The sequence below is a fragment of the Leptinotarsa decemlineata genome, unplaced genomic scaffold (assembly GCF_025532065.1).
Source record: "Leptinotarsa decemlineata unplaced genomic scaffold, Ldec_3_MD MMD2_tig00000505_RagTag_RagTag, whole genome shotgun sequence".
In the NCBI taxonomy this organism is placed as follows: Eukaryota; Metazoa; Arthropoda; class Insecta; order Coleoptera; family Chrysomelidae; genus Leptinotarsa; species Leptinotarsa decemlineata.
The window spans coordinates 18,810,707-18,831,910 of NW_027412549.1; the positions used below are offsets into that span (position 1 = coordinate 18,810,707).

Below are 21,204 nucleotides of genomic sequence, written 5' to 3' on the forward strand. Positions count from 1 at the left end.
TTGAAAGGTTCTTTTATTTTTGTATAAATGTGACTTACAACGGTTATGGAACTCCAAAACAGCTTTGTTCTGTGATGAACTATCATTGAAATATCATGAACTATTCGAAAATAAATCGATTTTTGTTGAATTCTGTAGTTTTTGGGGAAAAGGTCTAGTCCAAATTTGACATTTCTAAACTGTCTATCTGTAAACAATGAGCTATTGCTCATATTCTTAGGAGCTGTCTGTTGAACGCGAATTTCAATTTGTGAAATAGACTAATTGTGAACAAGGCATTTTCTGTGAAGGAAAATCAGTTTTTTATTGACTTTTTTTTGGTACCTTCACCTTCCACAATCTGAAAAATATGAAAATTATAATGGAGAACTTTATACAAGTGTAGAAAGGGCAAAATTTTCAGTTTACCCCGTTAAGTTACTGCGTAAAATCAAAGTATTTTTCACAAAGAAAAATGTTCTATTTATCAGAAACTTGCCGTATTTAACAATATTGCTTATCAAAAAAATTGCTAAGAAATAATTATAGTAATACTTATCTTAACGTTTCGAAGGACAAAATCTGCCCCTGTCCTCAGAAATGGACAACAAATTCAAATATATATGCAGTTATTCCTTTGTTGATTATTCATTTGTCAATTTCTTCGATAGATGTCAAAGAAGTTTTGAAATGTGTCGCAGAAGTTGAGAATTAAATAATCAGCAAATGAATTACTGCATATACATGGTGTTTATTAAACATGCGGCAAAAAATTAAGGGACTATTCTAAGGATATTTTGCCCTTCGATGATTTTTGATAGGGCGCTTCGTTTCGAAGATACGGAGCGTAAAAGAATTTCGACAATAACAATTTTGGTAATTTTGAGTTAGAACGGTAGAAGCAGAAGAGAATGTGCTGGCCATGATAGAAAAAGATACAGGTACCTATACTCGAAAAATTGCAAATACCTTAAATGTAAGTAACGGGACGATTTGGAACATTATTAGAGACTATTTGTTGTACCCATACCACATTCAACGAGTTCAGAACTTCTTCTTGCAGATTTTTTCCACGTATTACATTTTGTCAATGCCTTTTGCACACGTTGGTTCAATTCCCTTAACTACTGACGCCTATTCTTCTTAGCGATGTTTCTCAAGAAATGCCATAAGGAATTTCCACAATGACCATGTTTGGGCTGAAGAAAAGCCACAAGAGGTGCTTGAACATCGCTTTCAACATCAGTTCTTGTTATGTCTGCCAGGAAGACTTACCGGCGAGGTATACCGCAATTTTTTTGGACAAAAGCTACCTCAGTTTCTGGAGGATATACTATTGGTTACAAAAAATGCAATGTGGTGAATGCAAGATGGTGCACCAGCGCATATTGGTCGAGATGGGTCTCACTTATGGCCTGCTTAATCACCGAACTCAAGCCCCCTGGATTATTTCCTATGGGGCCACTTAAAGTCATTAGTTTACACTACTCCAGTGGAAGATGTGGAAGATTTGAGAAATCGAATAATTTCTGGGCGTAACGCAATCAGAAACGATCCTGGTGTTTTTGAAAGAGCTAGGGAGTCGATGAGGAGAAGATTGGATTCTTGCATCCGAACGGGGGGCAGTCATCTTCAACAGTTCTTGTAGATCAAGAAACATTACATGTAATCTTTGGTAATAAATGAATCGAAATTCTTCATCCCTCCGTATCTTCCAAACAAAGCGCCCTATCCAAAATCAAGAAGAGACAAAACATCCTTAGAAAAGTCCAAGGAATAGCCCCTTAAATTGTCGCATGTTTAATAAATACCCTGTATATTTGAATTTTTTGTCCATTTCTGAAGATGGAGGCTGATTTTGGCCTTCGAAACGTTAATATAAGTATTGTATTCTTTCTTAGAAATTTTCTGATAGGCAAAATTGTTAAATAGTACAAGTTACTGATAAATAGAACATATTTCTTTGTGAAAAAGACTTTGATTCTACGCAATAACTTATCGGGGTCAACTAAAATGTTTTTTCATACACTTCATACACTTGAGAAAGCTACTGTGCTAGCGAAACATGTTGTGATTATATTTTTCAAATAAAGTTTGTGGAAATCAAATCGTGAGGTGTAGTTTTTGAAATTACTATGGATCTTCATCAAGTAACGGCCGAATCAATCAGAACCATAAAATGTTTGACCTTTCTACACTTGTATAAAGTTCTCCATTATAATTTTCACATTTTTCAGATTGTGGAAGGTGAAAATATCCCAAAAAGGTCGATAAAAAACAAACTAGTTGTTTTTCGCATCTTCATTGATGGGCTTTTCTAGAGTTGAGTTGGTAATATATTTCATCAGAAGTTTCAGTTGAAAATAGAATGTACTTTTGACAGTTGTCATAGCAAAGAAATATATTGTGGAAATGTATCTAACGCAGTTGGTGTACAAATGCTATGTTAACTCCAGAGTATAACGCTGATTAGTTCCACATCAACGATATCGAATTGATTGTTTTAAATGAAGTTTTTCATTGATTTTTTTGTTTCAGGTGAGTTAACTTCCGCCATGACGACAATGATTCAATTCAGTGAATAGGTAATATTATCATATTTAAATTTTCATTCAAGTTCTTTGTCTAATGATAGTATCTGTATCTTATCTGTAGAGTAGGGAGGGTGAGTATAGTCCCACAGCACTTAGGCCACATGTGACTCCGGACACTCGCATGAGACATGTCTGACAGTTTCATCTTCCTGTTCACACATCCTACATATAGGTGAATCCACTAGCCCCATATTATGGAGGTGTTTCCTTAGTTGACAGTGGCCAGTCAGAAATCCTACTGTTAAGCGTAGATTTTTCCTTGGTCATCGCCAGATATTTCTTCGGCGCCAGCTTTCCAGGTTCGCCCAGGGTGATCTTGGCAAGATTACATCCTTTGATTCCATCCCATCTCTTTAGGGATTGAGCATGAATGTAACGTTTGGTTAGTTCCGCAATTGTCGAAGTCATCAGATAGTAGGTGCCACTGGGTCCTAAAATTTTTAGTCCAGCCGCTTCCTTGGCTAAAGGATCGGCAATGCGATTACCTTTATTCCTGTCGTGCCCTTTAACCCACCTCAGGATAATGTTATTATCTACCGAGGCTTTGGCTAAATCTTGGTGGCACTCTAGTGTTAGCCCTGAAGTCTAATGATAGTTTAAGAAATAATTATAAAAGTTCAGTGTCAATGATGAAGATATTCAGTAAGCAGGCAGGTGTCATTATTTTTACTTAAATTTACTATCTTTTCCGAACGAAATTTATTTTATCCTTTCCAGTAGGTTAGTTCGCTTCATTATTGAAATATTTTTGTTCTATCGTTTTAGTTTACGGCTTTTCAGTATGTACGTTTTAACCTACCCATTTCTGCTACTGCATCATTATTATAACGTCTATTTGCTGCTATTTAGCTTCACAATAGGGATGAGTCCTCCATATTGGATTCAGAATGATGCCATTTTGCTTATCGTGTTCCTTTCATCAAACTCCTTTATTCGATACCAATGTCATAGGTGTTACTTTTGAAATGAAAAATAGCCATATTGTAGTGTCCGCCATTTTTGATTCGAAATGTCGGGTTTCAATTGATCGTGGAACTATGTGCTAGGAAGCCAACCACCATCAATCGACTAAGAGAGGAATCATCAAGACTCTACTAGACCGTACTTTCGGGCTCTGTAATACAAAGGAAGGTCTCGAAAAGGAACTAGGCATCATCAAAAATGACCTTCAACGGAATGGTTACTTCAAAGTGATGGTGGAATAGACTTTGGCTACAAGACAGCGTAAGCCTCGCAAGGAAGAGAAGCCGTAACAACCAGTGCTTGCCCATGAGAACATGCCTCATATCCAAAAACACCATCTGTAGCAGCCTCACGAAAACCAGGCAGCCAAACGCGGACTTCGATTCCAAGAATTGCATTTAACGAATACCTAGTAAGTGCAGTGAAACTAAAAGCAAGCAAAAGAGCACAAGATAAACACACAGCGAGGAGAAAGCTTGTTTGGACTCACCAAGTGCTCCTAGGCTGAGATTATCCACAGGAAGGAACACTGGTTCAAGAGGGAGTTCAAAGAAGCTGGACATATGTTGTCCAACGATGCATTCAGCCAAGCTAGCGTAGAGATATGCAAAATGTGGAAACCTGTAATCGACCGGAACACGGCTAAACCGGTGAAGCGGAATGAGGGAAGAGGGGGATCTCTAAATAGTCATCTCTCAGAGAAATAGTTCAGTCATCATTCGAAGATGATTGTGGATACTAATAGTCGTAACGTGGTGAAATAACTTTTTTCCCGCTGTGGTAATTTTCATCTTTAATCTTGATTATGTTATTCGTGTTTTGTATTTTCATTTCACGTTTTATCACTCAATATTGGTGATATTTCATCTATTCAGTCTGATTTTATTTGTTCTTTCATAGATTTCGAATCATATCAGACAATGGAATTCCGAACTGGTAAAGTTTCTTGGTTTTCACCAACAAAATAATTCAGTTGAGTGGATATTATCAAACAAGATTATTTATAAGTAACTGTGGTGACAAATGCATTAACATTGTTAGTAGTACTCCAAAAGCGTCTTACCAGATAACATCAGCAGGTGTGGCGTGTTAATGGCTCCGGCAGCTAGTATCACCTCCTTGGCCGCTTTCACAATGAACAATTTCCCTTCTCTAATGTATTTGACCCCGCTGGCTTCTTTAGTATGGTCGCTGATTAGGATTTGGATAGCATGACTATGCGGAAGTACCACCAGGTTTTCTCTCTCGTGCGCGCAATCGAGATAAGCCTGCGCAGCACTGTACCTTTTGCCATTTTTGGTGATGACTTGCGGAAGGCCGAGACCTAGGTGTTCTTTTCCATTGTAGTCGATGGATGTGTGTAAACCAATTTCGTGACCTGCTTGGTAAATGTGTTCGGCGAAGAGAGGGTCGTGATGGGAGTTTTCAATTTGGACGGGTCCACCTGTGTCAAAATAATTGTAAATATTAAAACATATGCTTTTAATTTTACGGCCGGCGGAAGTCACGATTAGAGAAACGGAATCCGGGTTGGTAGGCTATAGTCGAATGGAACTTGCAGTACCGGACTTTCCATCTGCTACTGTCGCAGACATAAGTGGTATATTCATTAACTTCCAGACCTCGCAGACCTCGACCTACCAGCACAGATTTAGTTTTTTAGAATTTTCAATGGGGAATGTTCCTCAGTTTGGGTTATTACTGCAAATGTAAATTTGAACGAAATAAAGTTGAGTTCAATTCATGTGTTTTTCAAATTCACTTCGAAAAGTATTCAAATTGATGTTTCAAATGTTGGGTTTTAATTTTTAAAGGGATTTGTTTTTAATTCACATATTGGCAACAGCGCCTAGGAATAATTGAAATAATTCATACATACCTAGATATTCTACTTTAAAAAAGGAAAATTATCTTCATAAATCAACAATTAAGGCAAAATATAAATTATAGTTCAATACCACCTCCACAAGCCACATAGACAACAGTTGTTTTGTTATTTATTTGTATAGAGGAAGATAGGTTAGGTGCACAAAATATATGTCACAGAATGGAACATAATTAAACAGAACTGCACGCCTTTGAAATATGTCATCTTTGTTTAACTCATACAGATGATAGATTCATTGTCCTTTATTAGCTGTAACCGATGGTGAAATCACTTTAAATGTTGAATGCATTATTTCATTCTTCATTTTCAAGTATTTAAATAATTTTTCAAAGAAAAAGGTTGAAATGATAAGTTTAAAATGCGTTGTTTTAGAGCTCTTTTATGAAAACTACTTGATTTTCGTCAGGAGGAACATTCCCCATTGGAAGTTACGGCTCTTGCTTTTATGATTCTTCTAAGCCCCAACTCTCTGGTATGGGCCCTTTCATCAACGATCATACTTAGGAGCAAGTTTTCTGGATGCGCAAAAAACGTATTCCTTTCAATCACTGAATCAATCACCTTAATGACTAATCCAAACTTTCAAACCCCCAAAACTCAACTTCCAGGCAAGGGAATATTACGAAATTATTGATTGGACTACTACTGCTATTTATCTACCACCATTGTCGCGAAGAGTATCTAATGAAGAAATGTGGGCCAAGATTTCAACTTCCAACACAGCAAAAGAATGGAACTTCCATAAATTCCCGTGTTACACGCAAGCGGTGAAGCGCTGTGTGAAAGTGGTAACTGAAGCCTCCTCAAAACTCGTTGGTGCCAAGAACAGAGATGGTTTCATACGAACAACGCTGTTATCAAGAACTTCAATGCCAAGTTTTTCAAGCAAACAAGATTTCAAAGTTCCAAATATTTATAGGATTACTGTGAGAAGCACAATAAAATGTTGGAGTTTGGAAATTGACAATTCGTATTTCACGATACATTTTGTAAATAATAAACTCATTTGGATAAATGTAAATTGCCTATTTATTTATTTTTCGTACAGGTAATTGTTTCATCAACATTATATTTCTAAAAAAATACATTACTAGTGGCTTTAAAAAATCAGATGCTGCACTGTACTACAGCCTGTTAGCATTTGAAAAGTGATCAATTAACTATATTTAAGGCCTTTGCGCTACCAAAAATTTAACAAAAATAATACTTTCAATAACTCATTGTGTTTTTATAACTCTAATATAAATGATTTTCAGCTATAATATCCCAAGGACATTGATAACTAACGAAATAATTTTATCACAGTTTTCGAAAGCACGTTATTTGGTAACATCCCGACGCCGAAGGCGTGCTTGAGGAAGTTGTGATAAAATTATGAGTTATTTATCAATGTTCGAGGGATATTCGGTGAGAAATTTTTTTGTAATTCGAACAAAATTATTTATTGAACACACATTTATTAAAAGAACAATTCGTATAATGATATTCCGTTGATCTTGCTGTATTTGTCTCGGTTACTGCATAGGTGTTTCCACGCATACTATTGATTATTTGGTTATGATGTTCCTGATCAATATTCAAATAAGGTTTTATGGAATTTCCATTATTGTGCCCAGTAATTTTCAACAATTGCTGTTCTTGAACTCCACTCTTAGCTAGTTGACTGACTGCAGTTGCTCTATTAGAGTAATTGGTTATTTTCCTGTTTCGTATCCAAGCCAATTGCTTCAGCAGAAGATTTCGTCCATCCGTTGATTATATTTCTACCCAGAGGCATATTGTTATACCAGTTATCGCTTCCTGTCTTCCAGTGACGATTTGGCCTTAAAAATAGTCTATTTGTCTTGATATTTGTGCCTCGTTTTGATAATAATTTAATGAATAATCTGACAGGACAAGCATTGTTATCACTATTTTGAACTAACCATTTGCTAGAGGCGCAGTTCTTTGAACCTCCTTGGCAGGTTTTACTGAAAATTGGATTATATTCTATCCTATTAGTTGGAGATCCATTGTTGTCCTTTTCGATATGAAAATAATCAACTAAGCAAGCAGCACCTTCACCACCTCTCCAAGCCAATTCCACCGCTGCTATGTGATAAAATTTGCGTAGGAGTCCTATAGGGGTATTTTCATCCCAAAAGTTTATAATTTTACTCATTTCATTTGAAGTTAATGGTACTGAGCTTGTTTTGCGTTTAGTGGGATCTGTTTGTAAATTTCTTCGTGCTGCGTCGCGTGCATTCCGCGCTTATTTGAATGCAACACTTTTAAAGGGGTCTAGCATGATATTATACTCCTTGTAATACTTTTCTTGTAATAATTTGCTTGTTATATTCCATACGGTTTTAACAGTAGCCTCCTTAAACTCTGTGCTATCCTTTTTTCTCATATTAATCGCCCAATCCTTGAGTATTAATGCAAGCTCTTCGAGAGTACGATTTCCATCCAATTCATATTTTCTGGCTTCACAAAACTCCATAAATATTTTCCAAGTATTTTTTACTATTGACAGTATTTTTTGGTGTATTTTCTTCAATGATTTTGTCAATTGCCGCATCATTTTGAACACCAAAGCGAGGAAGTGACATTTTCGAAATAAATTGAATTACTGAAATGTCAAACAACTTTATTGTGTTGGTTGCTTAGCAATGTCATGACATAAGTGATAACTACCCGTGAAAACTATCCATGGGTAGTTATTAGTGTAATGATGGTTTCATTGGTTATTTCGACACACATGACTAGAAATAGACAAATTTGATAGGATAATTTTTTTGGCAAAAAATTTTCACTATAGCAGTTCAATATCTAGCTGTTTGGATACTTAAAAAAAATTGTAAATTACTGTGATTTTAGTGGAATTTCGAAATTTCAAGTATGTTACGCTAGCTGGGGGTTAGGTATACATTTTTTTCTGCGTTGTATTTTGATAACCCATAATAGAGACAAGTTGTTTCGGTATAGCATTAAAAAAATATATTTTCAGCCCACCCTACTGAATATACCATATTCAACATAAAATAAAGTCATATCAAAAGACAGACCACTCACTGGCAGTGTTTCATGGGATCTAATACCGTTTCTTTCATTCAACGGTATTTCATCCTAATCAAATATGCGAATGTAATAATACGTTTGTGTGTTTTCAATGATCAAACGGATATTTTGAGTCCTTGATGAACAATAAAAACACTGCTTTAACATCATCAGCATTCGCTTCAAGGAATTAATTGGTACCGCATTTTGTTGTTAACGAGATAAGAAACTTAGGTGATTCAGAATCACAGTGAAAATAATTGAAAACTTCATGCTTTTGTATTATCCAATGGTTGCGACTTTTCAATGTTTACGTTGAGGGATGATTTCCAAGATATATAGTGCGGACGAAATGTTTGTGAAAAAAATTCATTTTTAATAATTTTTTATGGAAAAGCCGATAGAAAGGAAGGTCTTGTGACATTTCGTGTGAACGGTATTTCAATTCCATTACAAGGACATTACATCGTTATTATTTATTTTACATATGAAGAAATCAATGGAGCAAATATTGAAAATATTCTCCAGCCAATAGTAGAACAGTCTATTGATCTAGCGCAAGTTTCAGTAATTCTGTCGCTCCAAAGGAAAAAATCGAGAGGAGTCAAGTCTGGTGAACGAGTAGGCTACTCCAACGGACTGTTTCTATCAATCCACTTATCAGGGCAATACTTTCCAGGACTAAAAATATGAGGTCGCACCATCTTGTTGGAAAACAACTAAATTTTTAAATTCATCTTAATGTTGACACAATTTTTTGAATCCGTGGGCAACTGAAGTTTTAAAGAATTTCCAAATATAAATCAGCAGGTAGATTTTCCTTTAGATATATGAGGCCAACAATATGATTTCCCAATATTCCTACCAAGACAATTATTTTCCCAGGAGTTTGGTTGTGACCTCGAAAAGTTTAAAAAATATGATGAGCTTTCATTTTTCTAAAAAAAGATTTATTTTTTCATCGATTTCTGTTTTGTATCTACTCTGTAAAAAAATATGATGAATTTTCATTTTTCCCAAACAATGTAGTTCCCCTCAGATATAATACACTTGTGCTAGCGTTTTTTCCAATCCCCGAAGCAGTTTCGATATGCGCTTTCTGGTATGTTCTTGACCACTCCTAGCGATTCGGTTTTTATCTCCTCAATTGTCGCAACACGCCGACTTTTCATGGGTCCCTTCAATTTTGGGAACAGGCAAAAGTCAAAGGGGGATAAATCTGGTAAATACGGCGGCTGAGGCATGATTAGGATGTCAAAACATCACGAACAAGCAATGACGAGTGAGCAGGTGCATTATCGTGATGCAAAAGCCATGAATTATTTTTCCACAATACCGGCCTTTTTTGTATTGCTTCCATTGGGCTTTTCCATTGGAATGATTGGACTTTGGTTGGGACGGTTTTTATGAAACTGTGAACATATGTTCGAGACGAGTGTACCAATTTAAAACAAATAAAAAATCGACAACATTCACTTTTTTTCAACAGACCTCATATTATAAACTTTGTGCAACCTGTGATAACCATGTTTTGGGGCTCTTTCAATCTTATTTTGATTGCAAAGTTACGAAATATCACTTTCCTCAGTCTCCAATAACTCCGCAACCTAAGGCTCAAGATGTGGAGTATACTCCACATCCACACTAAGGATTAAGTGGGGAGTGGGAAAACTTCCAGCGTGGTCCAAACAGAACTGGCTAGTATCTTAATCGCCACTAAAGAAATAACCAGGAAAGGAATTTCAGGCAAAAACATAACAATCTGCACTGATAGCAGACTAGCCCTATTAGCCTTGAACAGACAACGTGTTACCTTCAGTATTAGAGTGCCACCAAGATTTAGCCAAAGCCTCGGTTGATAATAACATTATCCTGAGGTGGGTTAAAGGGGACGATAGGAGTAAAGGTAATCGCATTGTCGACTTCTTAGCCAAGGAAGCGGCTGGACTAAGAATTTTAGAACCCAGTGGCACCCACGGCCTGATGACTTCGACAATTGCGGAACTAGTCAAATTTTACACCCATGCTCAATCCCTAAAGAGATGGGATGGAATCAAAGGATCCAATCTTGCCAGGATCACTTTGGGCGACTCTGGGAAGCTGGCGCCGAAGAAATATCTGGCGATGACAAGGACAAATCTACGCTTAACAGTAGGATTTCTGACTGGCCACTGTCAACTAAGGAAACACTTCCATAATATGGGGTTACTGGAGAAACATCCATGAAGGATGTGTGAACAGGAAGATGAGACTGTCAGGCATGTCCTATGCGAGTATCCGGAGTTATCGTCAATAAGCGAGTGTGTGTTCGGTGAGTCTTGGCCTACACCTGCTGATATAAAGTAGATTTCTCCTAGTGACCTGTCAATCTTCCTGGAAAGGACAGGATGGGCGATAACATAGGTCAACTCATCGGGAGGATGTACAATGGGTCACATGTGGCCTAAGTTCTGTGGGCCTCACCCTCCCTAGTATACAGATACAGAACTCCGCAACCGATTATCCAAATGAAGGGTCACCAGATTCCCCTTTCTCTTCGAATAAAAAATTGATAGTTCTCTTCCTGCATTGGCCTTTTCATTCAAAAGTACTGAAAATGATTCATTTTCATACAAATTTTATCCGATTTTGAAGGTTAAGAAAAGGGAAACTATTTACGTTCGCACCGTATAAGTTACATTTACATTGAAAATATATTTGTGAAATTGCAAAACTCACTGTTTTTTGGGTCGCTTCTACAGTGTTACTCAATAATTTTTTTCTTGTCTTGCGACCACTTTTTTTCACACTTATTTGAACGTTTAATTTTTGGAAAAAGATAAATGCAAATAGTTTCACTTACCGTAGTGGCGTAATTTTTTATCCATATCATCAACCAGAGCATTTTCAAATCTTTTGAAAAACGGGAACACGCTAGTCCAACACCAACCCATCAATCCTATATCCGACCAAATATCGTAATCTCTTGGATGTCCTCTGGTGAACAGCATATCGTTTATTGCAGAATCGCCTCCAAGTGCCTTGGCTTTAGTTACGGTACATCTTCCATCGATCATTCCTTAAGAAATTGATTCGATACAAAATTAATATTGACAGCCCAGATAGGTCTTATTTTAAATTTTTTAAAAAGGTTTGGTTTTATACAATTAACATGACCACCTCATTAGATTAAACATTCGAAAAACAGATCTTCGCCAGCTGATTACAGCAGAGCACAGAAGCATGAAAAATTGAATGTATACACCTACAAAATGGAGAAATTTTACGCATTCAATTTTTGATGTAAACGATTTTAAAAACTATCCTTTCCATTTCCACATCCTCAGAAGGCGTGGAACACTCTCATGTGAAGTTGAATATGTCGAGTCGGTCACCAAGAAAAACAAGTCTCAATTTTGTAGGTGTACACATTAAATTTTTGATGATACGATTTTTTTAAGTATCCACCAGGTTTCCACCCCTTCAGACGTCAATGTCAATTTTCGATATGATTTTAATCGGTCACCAGGAATAACATATCTCCGTTTGATAGGTGTACAAAGTCGATTATCCATGTTTTTCTAATATTTCCACCCTATTTTTCACCCCTTCAGACGACTAGGACTTTTTTTTACTAAACCAGTCAATACGCGTATCATATTGAAAGATGGTAGGTGTACAAAGTCGGTTAATGAGAAAATAATAGTTCAATATTTACATTGGTTGTATTTTATGAGTACCTATGTCTGGAATGGAGATAATATACAGGGTCGCTGATATGCATGGAAACGGTCGATTAACTCTTAAAGTAAGATAGCTAGCGAAAAATGTTGAGATACCAAAGTTTTAGGGTTTTTCAAAATCTATCACACTAAATAAAAGTTTAGTATACAGGATCAGTCAAAAAGTCTTGAAGAAATAAAATTATTTTTGTTTCATTGAACACCCTATACAGTGTGGTTCACTGAGTGTGCAACAAATGGGAAACTTTTTCATTATCAATTTCTCAGAAAATTTTATTCTTGACAAAAGTTGGTGCACGTTCCAAAACTATACCAAGTGTACCTGAAATGGCTTTATAACAAACATCATACAGGATAGGCAAAAAAATATAAAGTTCGTTCAAGAGTAAAGTACCCTTATTTCAAAAAATATAGAAATATGTTGAAGAGAAAAGTTGCTCAGAATTAAAAGTTATGTTCAAATACGAAGTCATGGCCTGCTATTCGCTTTTTCTTTTGAAAAATTTTGAATTACCCCCGTATGATTCATATTTTTACTATTTTGATTTAATATGTATTTGAAGTAGTAATATGTATTTGAATTTACTTGTATTTGTATTTTTTTAGGTGACCGTCAACTTCATGTTTGTTGCAACGATATTTACCAGAACTCTAGAATAAAACAAATACTCTTTTTAACGAGGCAAATATTTTACTAAGTATAATGTTTATATGAATAAACTGTCAAAATCTATCACGGATAGCCATGAACAAAAAAGAACCAATAAGCGATAGTACAGAAAAATACAGTAGGTAACTTAACAACTTAACAGGTGCTAACAATAAAAATTATCGAAGCGTCTCTGTATGTCCACCTTCTCTTTCGATGCATCCAATTATTCGCTCATAAAATTCGTTCAATGTAGATCGCAACACATTAGCAGGAATATTTCTGCAATGAACTCGTATTGAAGTTTCAAGCTCATCAACATTATTAAAGGGGCGATCTCTGTAGATTTTTTGTTTTAAGTATCCCCATGAGAAATAATCTAGAGGTGTAAGGTCTGGAGAACGACGAGGCCATCGAGGATCGGTATTTCGTCCTAACCATTTATTACGAAATGTCCTATTCAGCCACTGAGAAACATTTCTAGTAGAATGGGCAGGACATCCGTCATGTTGGAACCATAACTTTTGCCGTTCTTCTAATACCATATCATCAAAAAACTCTCTTATTTCAGTTTCCAAAAAGTTCAAGTACCTGTCACCATTCAAATTCTCGTAAAAACAAAATGGACCTAGTAATTTAGCATTTAATATACCACACCAAACGTTCGTTTTCTGATAGTATTGATTTTGGTTGTCAATAATAAAATTTGGGTTGACATCTGACCACCATCTGCAATTTTGTGATGATTAGAACCCCATTTGTTGTAAAAATAGGTTCATCTCCACACAGAATACATCGATGAAAATCTCGTTGTTCTTCTATTTCACTCTGAATCCACATGGAAAAATCATATCTCGAATCATAGTCTCTTTCTTGAAATGTACAAATGAATGTAGGTTTGTAAGCATGGTACTTATGTTTCTTGAGAATACGCTTCACAGAGGTTTTTTTATGCCGGTATAATAACTAATTTCTTGGGTGCACCTTCTAGAATTTTCCACTACTGCTTGAAGTACGTCAAGCTGGTTTTCTTCTGTGCATACAGGTTTCGTACGCTCCATACTATGTTTATTTTCTAGTGAGCCGTTCTGTTTGAAATTCTCTGAAATTCTACTTACACTTGAATAGCAAATTTGTTTGTCTCGAATTATTTGCAGCTTCGCGCATTGTTTTATAACCATCACCACAGATTTAAACTAATTCTGCCTTTTCAGTTAACGTTTATAATTCTGGGCGAGGCATTTTCAATTAAGGACAAATATGAAAACATTTTACAGGCAAGTTTTAAGAAGCCACACTATCAACTACAGTATTGTTTTAGGGCGTATGTGTTTTTTGTTCATGACTATCCGCGATAGATTTTGGATGGTTTTTTAATATCTGTTCTAGTTGAGGCATTGTTATCAGAATAAAAGAAATTTTATACTTTCATTGACAGTTCATTCATATGAACATTCAGTTAGTAAAGTATTTGCCTCGTTAAAAAGAGTATTTGTTTTATTCTACAGTTCTGTTGAATATCATTGCAATAAACATGAAGTTGACGGTCACCTAAAAAATACAAATCCAAGTAAATTTTACAAATACACTTCAATTTGATAAAAAATACTCCAACCTGATTTGATTGTGGCTACTTCAAATACATATTAAATCAAAATAGTAAAAATATGTATCATACGGGGGTAATTTAAAATTTTCCAAAAGAAAAAAAATTCGAATACAAGGCCATGACTTCGTATTTGAACATAACTTTTAATTCTAAGCAACTTTTTTCTTCAACATATTTCTATGTTTTTTGAAATAAGGGTACTTAACTCTTGAAAGAACTTTATATTTTTTTGCCTATCCTGTATGGTGTTTGTCATAAAGCCATTTCAGATACACTTGGTATAGTTTTGGAACATGCACCAACTTTTGTCAAGAATAAGATTTTCTGAGAAATCGATAATAAAAAAGTTACCCATTTGTTGCAGACCACACTGTAGTGGACAGTACAGTGCACCACACTGTATATTATTCCTTATTATTCTGCTCGAAATTCTGAACAAAATTTATGTAGCACATCATTTCCTGAATAAAATCAGCGTCCCTGTATAGTGAAGGATTTTAGAATTACCTAGACAGGCAGATTTTTGTGGAGTGGTTTTGTATCCCCAAGTGTAGGGTGTTGTTAGAAGATGGGGATGCATAGACGGTACTTGCGTTATGGTAGTTTCTGCATCTCCTGCCTCTAATAAGAGAACTCTCCATTTTGGTTCTTCCGATAATCTATTAGCCAGGGCTGCTCCGGATGGTCCTCCGCCGACAATGATGAAGTCAAATTCTTCTGCCTCTGAAATATGAAAGGAAATATATTCAAAGAAAATAATATATAATTCAATTTTGCCCCTAAACGGTTTCATTAATTATGACAGTAAACACCAACCAAAGCCAATGATGTCATTTGTCCATAAGCATTATCGCTGACAAAGGATATGTTGTTTTGTTGAGTAAAGTGAAGTATACCTTTAATATTCATTCATTTAGTTTGTGTATACGCCAAACATTGATAAAGGGGGCATTTGTTTGAAATCTGTTTTTACGTTAACCAGCTGTCGCATCCCTATGATCGACAACCCTCAGAAGTTGAGACTTGTCCGAGCTGAGGACTAACGAGGTCTTACCTTTTAACGTGAGATTCCTAACACGGTATGAAGTGATATAATATTCAATGTAAAAACATCTTGAATGAGAACAATTTGTCTTTCTTCATTCGAATCTTCTCTTCTATTTAGGTTTCTCTGTTTTTCCGTTAATCGAATCTATTTATGTTTAATTAGACAAATTGAAAGCTTGGTAAGATTGGGAAATGTGCTTGTTTTTGGATTCATTCTACGTCAGACGTTCCAGTTTTACTTTTCAATAGAGAAGAAAGGATACAGGGCGGACGTTGATTGTCTTTGAAAGTGAGGTTTCCTGAATGATCGAAAATCGAAAGGTAAGGTGCGGGAGTAATAAGTACAAAGAAATTCCCAGAGAAATGTGTTGAGCTAAACGAATAGTGAATAAGTAATGAAAACCCTGAAAAGTCGCACATATAATTCTTTTGCTGGCATTTCTTCTACATTATTTACTTTTTTTTATTCGACCTTAGAGATATTACGAATGTAAATAATGTTATCCACTGTTTGATCTTCAGTAATTCTTCATTGAAATTATAATTTATACGTATAATGTTATTTAATTTTGCATGAACAAGTTGGAACTGAAAACCTTTATACAACTACTCTCGAAAGTTAATCATTCAGAAAATTCACTGTTTCAGTCTGAACTTCAGCATAAACAAAACACTTCGTGTTTTGAATATCCATCATGTATTTTTTGGTTAAAAATATTTCAAAAATCCAAAAATATTTTTCAAGGGTTTTATTGTCACCCTATATAAGTTTTAGTTCCTCAATGTTATAATCACTTGTTTTCCTCGATGATCACTTCTTTAATTCATGTAGGTTTCTAGTTTTGAGTTGAAACCTTTTTAAGTTCGAGGAATGGTGAATGCGCCAGTTTGACATATGTTATTATCACGATGCGTTTGCATTGAATTCGCTCCATGCATGAAGTTATAAAATCAGAAAAGTACCCTCCTATTATTTCTGATTGTCCTGAAAGTTACGTTCTTAAATTCAAACTAAACTTTAATTTTCAGTGGTTAAATACGTTAAAAATGAAATTTTATTGAACTATTGATGATGAACAATTTATTGATGATGAACAATTTTCACACTAATTACTTCACTACAGACGCGTTTCGTTATACAGTAGCTTTCCCAGTCGAAGTGATACATTAAACTACTATACAATGCATTTTTCATAACAGTACTTACAGAACTCATTTAGTTAATGATGGTAAGTCATAGTGAATAAGTAGATTAAAAAAAAATATGTTGTATTCAAACATTGACAGAAACAATAAATTAGGTCTCTAAAAACCATCCATTATTATGAAAATACTTGTTTTGGAAACAATTGAAAAATTTGAAAATTTTCAGTACATATACACTAACGTTTCCCATTCAGGTGCTGTATACACAACTGAGTCTTTCGCTAAATTCCAAGTACCAACCGTCACCCAACGATTATGGACATACAGGATTGCTTACTTACAAAATCGCCACGTTAAACAAGCGCCGAGCAGATGTGACGTAACACTGGTGACACTTATGGTAGCTGCCATAAGACTGTGTGTTATTTTAACATTTTTTGAGGATTATTTTCTGACAGTATTACATTGACAAAATGGTTTAGACTTTCACGGCTGAGGTTTTCAGTGTCATTGCCCACACACACAGATAGATACTTAGATGCACTATCGAACCACCATCCTAGCCAAAAGAGAGGAGTTATCTCCACTCTAACGGAACGGGCTCGGAGAATATGTGAACCAGAACATCTGGAGAGGGAACTGAAATACCTTCAAGTGATCTTGAGATCGAATGGATACAGTGCCTCCGAGACCAGAAGAGCCATGAGACCGAAGGGCACCACGGTTCAGAAAACAAAAAAGGATCAGATGGTTGCACGCGCATATCTACCGTTTGTCCCTAGGGTCACGGATATAATTGAAAAACTATTGGGCAAACACGACATCAAAACAGTCTTCAAACCCACGAGGAAGATACAACAAAGCCTCAGGTCGGCTACAAACAAAAGAGACCCATTATCAGCAGCAGGGGTATGTCCCAATCTCAAACGTGTAATTGTAACCTTCGATTTATGTGTGACTTTCTATGCGGTAGCACTGATTCTTTTATAAGCACTGTTTTTTGTATAACTCTATGTTCATATAAAAGTAGTTGTTTCGAGAGTATTGTTTTTCTCGTGTTATTCAATGTTTATATGAAAGTAGTTGTTTCAAGAGGGTTTTTCTTCCAGTTTTTATCTGAAAATTACTTCTTTGCATAATCTACACATCGTTGTAAATATATTATTTTTTGAGATTAATTGCTTGTTTGCTTTATTTGGAAGATTCTCATCTTTTTGTATAAAGATGGAGAAGTAGAAAGACAAAACCTTTCTTTCCCCTCGCCCTCCCCAAAAAACAAATTAGGTGTGTTATTTTTCTCTGGATTGTATATTGAAGTTTCAAGAGTTTTCATAATTTTTTTAGTCAGTCTTCACAAATGAACTGAGCACATCTACAGCGAAGATGGTTTACTACTCTATGACTGAGGATCATTTGGGATATGGAATTGCCTTTTGGGGATTCTGGAGTCAACCATTATCTATCAGAAAGGGGATTTTAACCCTCACCTGCATTTTTATTCTAGAGTCTGTACGGTTAATGCACAAAAACCTTAATACAGTTGATACCCCAAAACCAAGCAATCAAATGAAATATCGGAAAATAAAATACCTCTCCATATTCTGGAATCTACTCTGACAAAGGACTGTCTTATTCATGAAAGCAAAAAAATATATAATTACGTACCCTCCGAAATCATAATGGAGAAAAATTATTACAAATTCTGAAAAATAATAAAAGAAGCTCTACTCAAAAAAGCATTCTATAATCTCAAGGAATTTGACAGTGAAACTCTGTTATGATTTAATTTTAGGTATGATTTTATTCTCAGTATGTATTATTTATATTTCATTTGCTTTTTTAGTTAATGTTTATGTGATTTTTTTATATACTCATTCATTTTAACTATATTTGACAACTTTTTACTTTTCAACTTATCAGTTTAGGGTTTTAATACTATTGTAAATATTTTGTATATTTAAAAAAGCACTCTTAACAATTTTTTCCTAACATGCTTTGTCAATAAGAACTTGATTTTTTGGACAATAAAGTATATTTCTTCCTCTCTTTCATCAAAATTGATGTAGACTATGATAATGGTACTAATAAAAATACATGAAATATTTTCATTTTCCTATATAGTTAGTTGTTTCGTAGTTCTCATTTTCCACACTGAAAAATTGAAAGGTGAGAATGCCAGGCTGTACTTCCGAAATTACTCCCACATTTGTATGCGTATTATCTGAAGTTAAATTAAAAAAAAAGATTTTGAACAATTGAACCTGCTTACCTAAAAATGCCAAACTTTCATTATGTCTCAGCGGATCGAAATCTAATTGATGGAACTTATATTCATCGGCCCACCTCGTTAATTGATTCAAACCATTCCGGAACTCTTGTACGTATTGGTCGGCAAAATCAAACGGAGAAAACACCGCGTTCGTCTGGAAGACCGCGAGAACTAACAATGGAAGTAATGTAGAAATTATCATCTTCGATGATGAAATTAGAACTGTTTCGGGAGCTAATGACTACGCAGTTATATAGGTCGATGGTTCTCTTGTATTGCATCGTCATCAGATGGGGTGTCATCGGATTTTCCTGGGTGTTACTAGTAATCGATAGGTAATGATGCGAAGTTGATTGGTTTTTAGAATTTCATGGATTTTGTGTACAAAACCGTAATTATTAGTTAATGTTGTGGGACGATATTTTGTAGATCCCCAACTCGTTTATTTGAAAATTATAGAATTAATTAACATTTTTGTCAATCTGGTATAGGTATGAAATGGGTAAGGCTTTCGCGGTCGAGGTTCTGTATCTGTAGAGTAGGGAGGGTGATTGTAAGGCCACAGCATTTAGGCCACATGTTACCCATTGTACATCCTCTCGAGGAGTTGTTCTCCTAGGTCATCGTCCATCCTGTGCTTATCAGGAAGGTGAACAGGACTCTGGGAGACATCTCCTTTATATCGGCAGGCGTAGGCCAAGACTCGCCGAACATACACTCTCTTATTGACGATAACTCCAGGCACTTGCATAGGACATGCCTGACAGTCTCATCTTCCTATTCATACATCCTGCATAGAGATGTGTCCATTATCCCCACATTATGGAGGTGTTTCCTCAGTTTACAGTGGCCAGTCAGAAATCCTACTTATGATGCCTTATGATGCACTGTTTGGAACCTTTGGTGTAGTAATGAATATTACTGGAGTTTTTCCCAACACCAAATCGTTATTTTTAACACCTCGACACATGTTTCGATTACCAAGTGATAATCTTCAAAGAGGAAGATTAAACTAGAAACTAACGCTAGTTGCACACACCGATTTTGGACGACCGACTTTGTACCGGTCGTCCAAATTCCAATAGTGAACCACATGTGGGAACGAGACCTTGCACACATGCCTTCCGGTGATCGTCGCCGGTAAAATACCGGTGAGCAGCCGTCCACTGCCACTGTATCGCCGGCAGTACCGGGAAGTAGTGGCGTACATGACTAAATACACTCTTGCATACTCACCGGTTTTTTATCGACCATTCCAGTCTCGAATGCTCGGTGAAATTGTAGTTACTACGCATTAACTTAGTTTTGGTAGTGCCTGCTAATTACGACAACAAAGCAACTGATTGTTTGACCGATAAAAATTCGATGAGTGTGCAAGCACCCGCTACCAATAAAATATCGGCCGATTTTATACTGGTCGGCCAAAATCGGTGTGTGTGTGCAACTAGCGTAACGCGAAGCTAACGCTATTTATGCTATATAGATATCCCATACAGGTAAACCATCCAGGTGTACCACCCATACAGGTATACCAACCTAAATTAATTTTACAATTTTGCCTTATCTATTATTTTTCAATATATGTTTAACTTTTATAGCTATATATAAAACAATTTTCAGCTATATAAAAATTAATTTCACAATATTGCCTATCTAAATTTATTTTTGCAATGTGTCCCTATGTATTAATCAGTAAATCCAACAATATTATTTTAAAAAGCTATATAGTACGATCTTTGGTATAGGTCCGTCATCGTTATTCATAATATTATTGTGTTTACTTAGTTCTACTCACTCATAGGCATCTAGTTGCCTGTTGTTGTTAACTTGTCTAACTAATCTTGATGAACTCAAGTCTATGGATTGGTTTTGTTGCAAAATATGATGGGGGACTGACTGCTGATTTTTCAGGTCTTCCATATTTTAAGTGAGATATGTGTTTCTTATATCTTACTTCAATAGATCTTTTTGTCTGCCCATAATATTTTGCATCGCAGTCCTTACATTCAATTTCGTGAATTCCAGACTTTTCCGAATTCTCAACTTTGTCTTTTGGACTTTCCAAAAGGCTGTGTAGTATATGACTTGTTTTGAAAACCACGTTCATACCTGGTTCCTTGAAAATATTTCCAAAGTTCTTCGTATATTGGTGGTTTGGAACTGAGATATATTTATCTTGGTTTTTGTTCTTTCTGAAAGTCGAGATTTCGTTCATTCTCTCTCTCTATCTTCTTTATTGGCCGATGCTTCCTGTTCAGGCGCAATTGGGGCCAGCTCAATACGGGGGGTTGTCCTTGTC

The 21,204-nt window shown here is 35.7% G+C and overlaps 1 protein-coding gene and 1 long non-coding RNA gene across 4 annotated transcripts in view; one reads left to right on the top strand and one right to left on the bottom strand.

Annotated features, from left to right (window-relative positions):
* LOC141481869 (uncharacterized) overlaps positions 1–6,853 on the top strand; it is a 58,567-nt gene extending 51,714 nt beyond the window's left edge. Inside the window, exons 3-4 of the long non-coding RNA XR_012465223.1 lie at positions 2,518–2,564; positions 6,033–6,853. This is a non-coding gene — a long non-coding RNA (uncharacterized lncRNA). The remainder of the gene's footprint in view (positions 1–2,517; positions 2,565–6,032) is intronic.
* LOC111501936 (glucose dehydrogenase [FAD, quinone]) overlaps positions 1–19,116 on the bottom strand; it is a 29,188-nt gene extending 10,072 nt beyond the window's left edge. The window contains exons 1-4 of one of the 3 annotated variants that reach the window (XM_074174184.1): positions 18,906–19,116; positions 14,951–15,166; positions 11,306–11,521; positions 4,600–4,980 (exon numbers count right to left, since the gene is read on the bottom strand). In XM_074174184.1, coding sequence (XP_074030285.1) covers positions 4,600–4,980; positions 11,306–11,521; positions 14,951–15,166; positions 18,906–19,107 — 1,015 coding nt within the window. In that variant the 5' untranslated portion in view covers positions 19,108–19,116. Of the gene's footprint in view, positions 1–4,599; positions 4,981–11,305; positions 11,522–14,950; positions 15,167–16,977; positions 17,124–18,905 lie in introns of those variants that run through there. The other 2 variants (XM_074174186.1, XM_074174185.1) reach the window with 2 other exon arrangements.
* Positions 19,117–21,204: the final 2,088 nt, after the last annotated feature.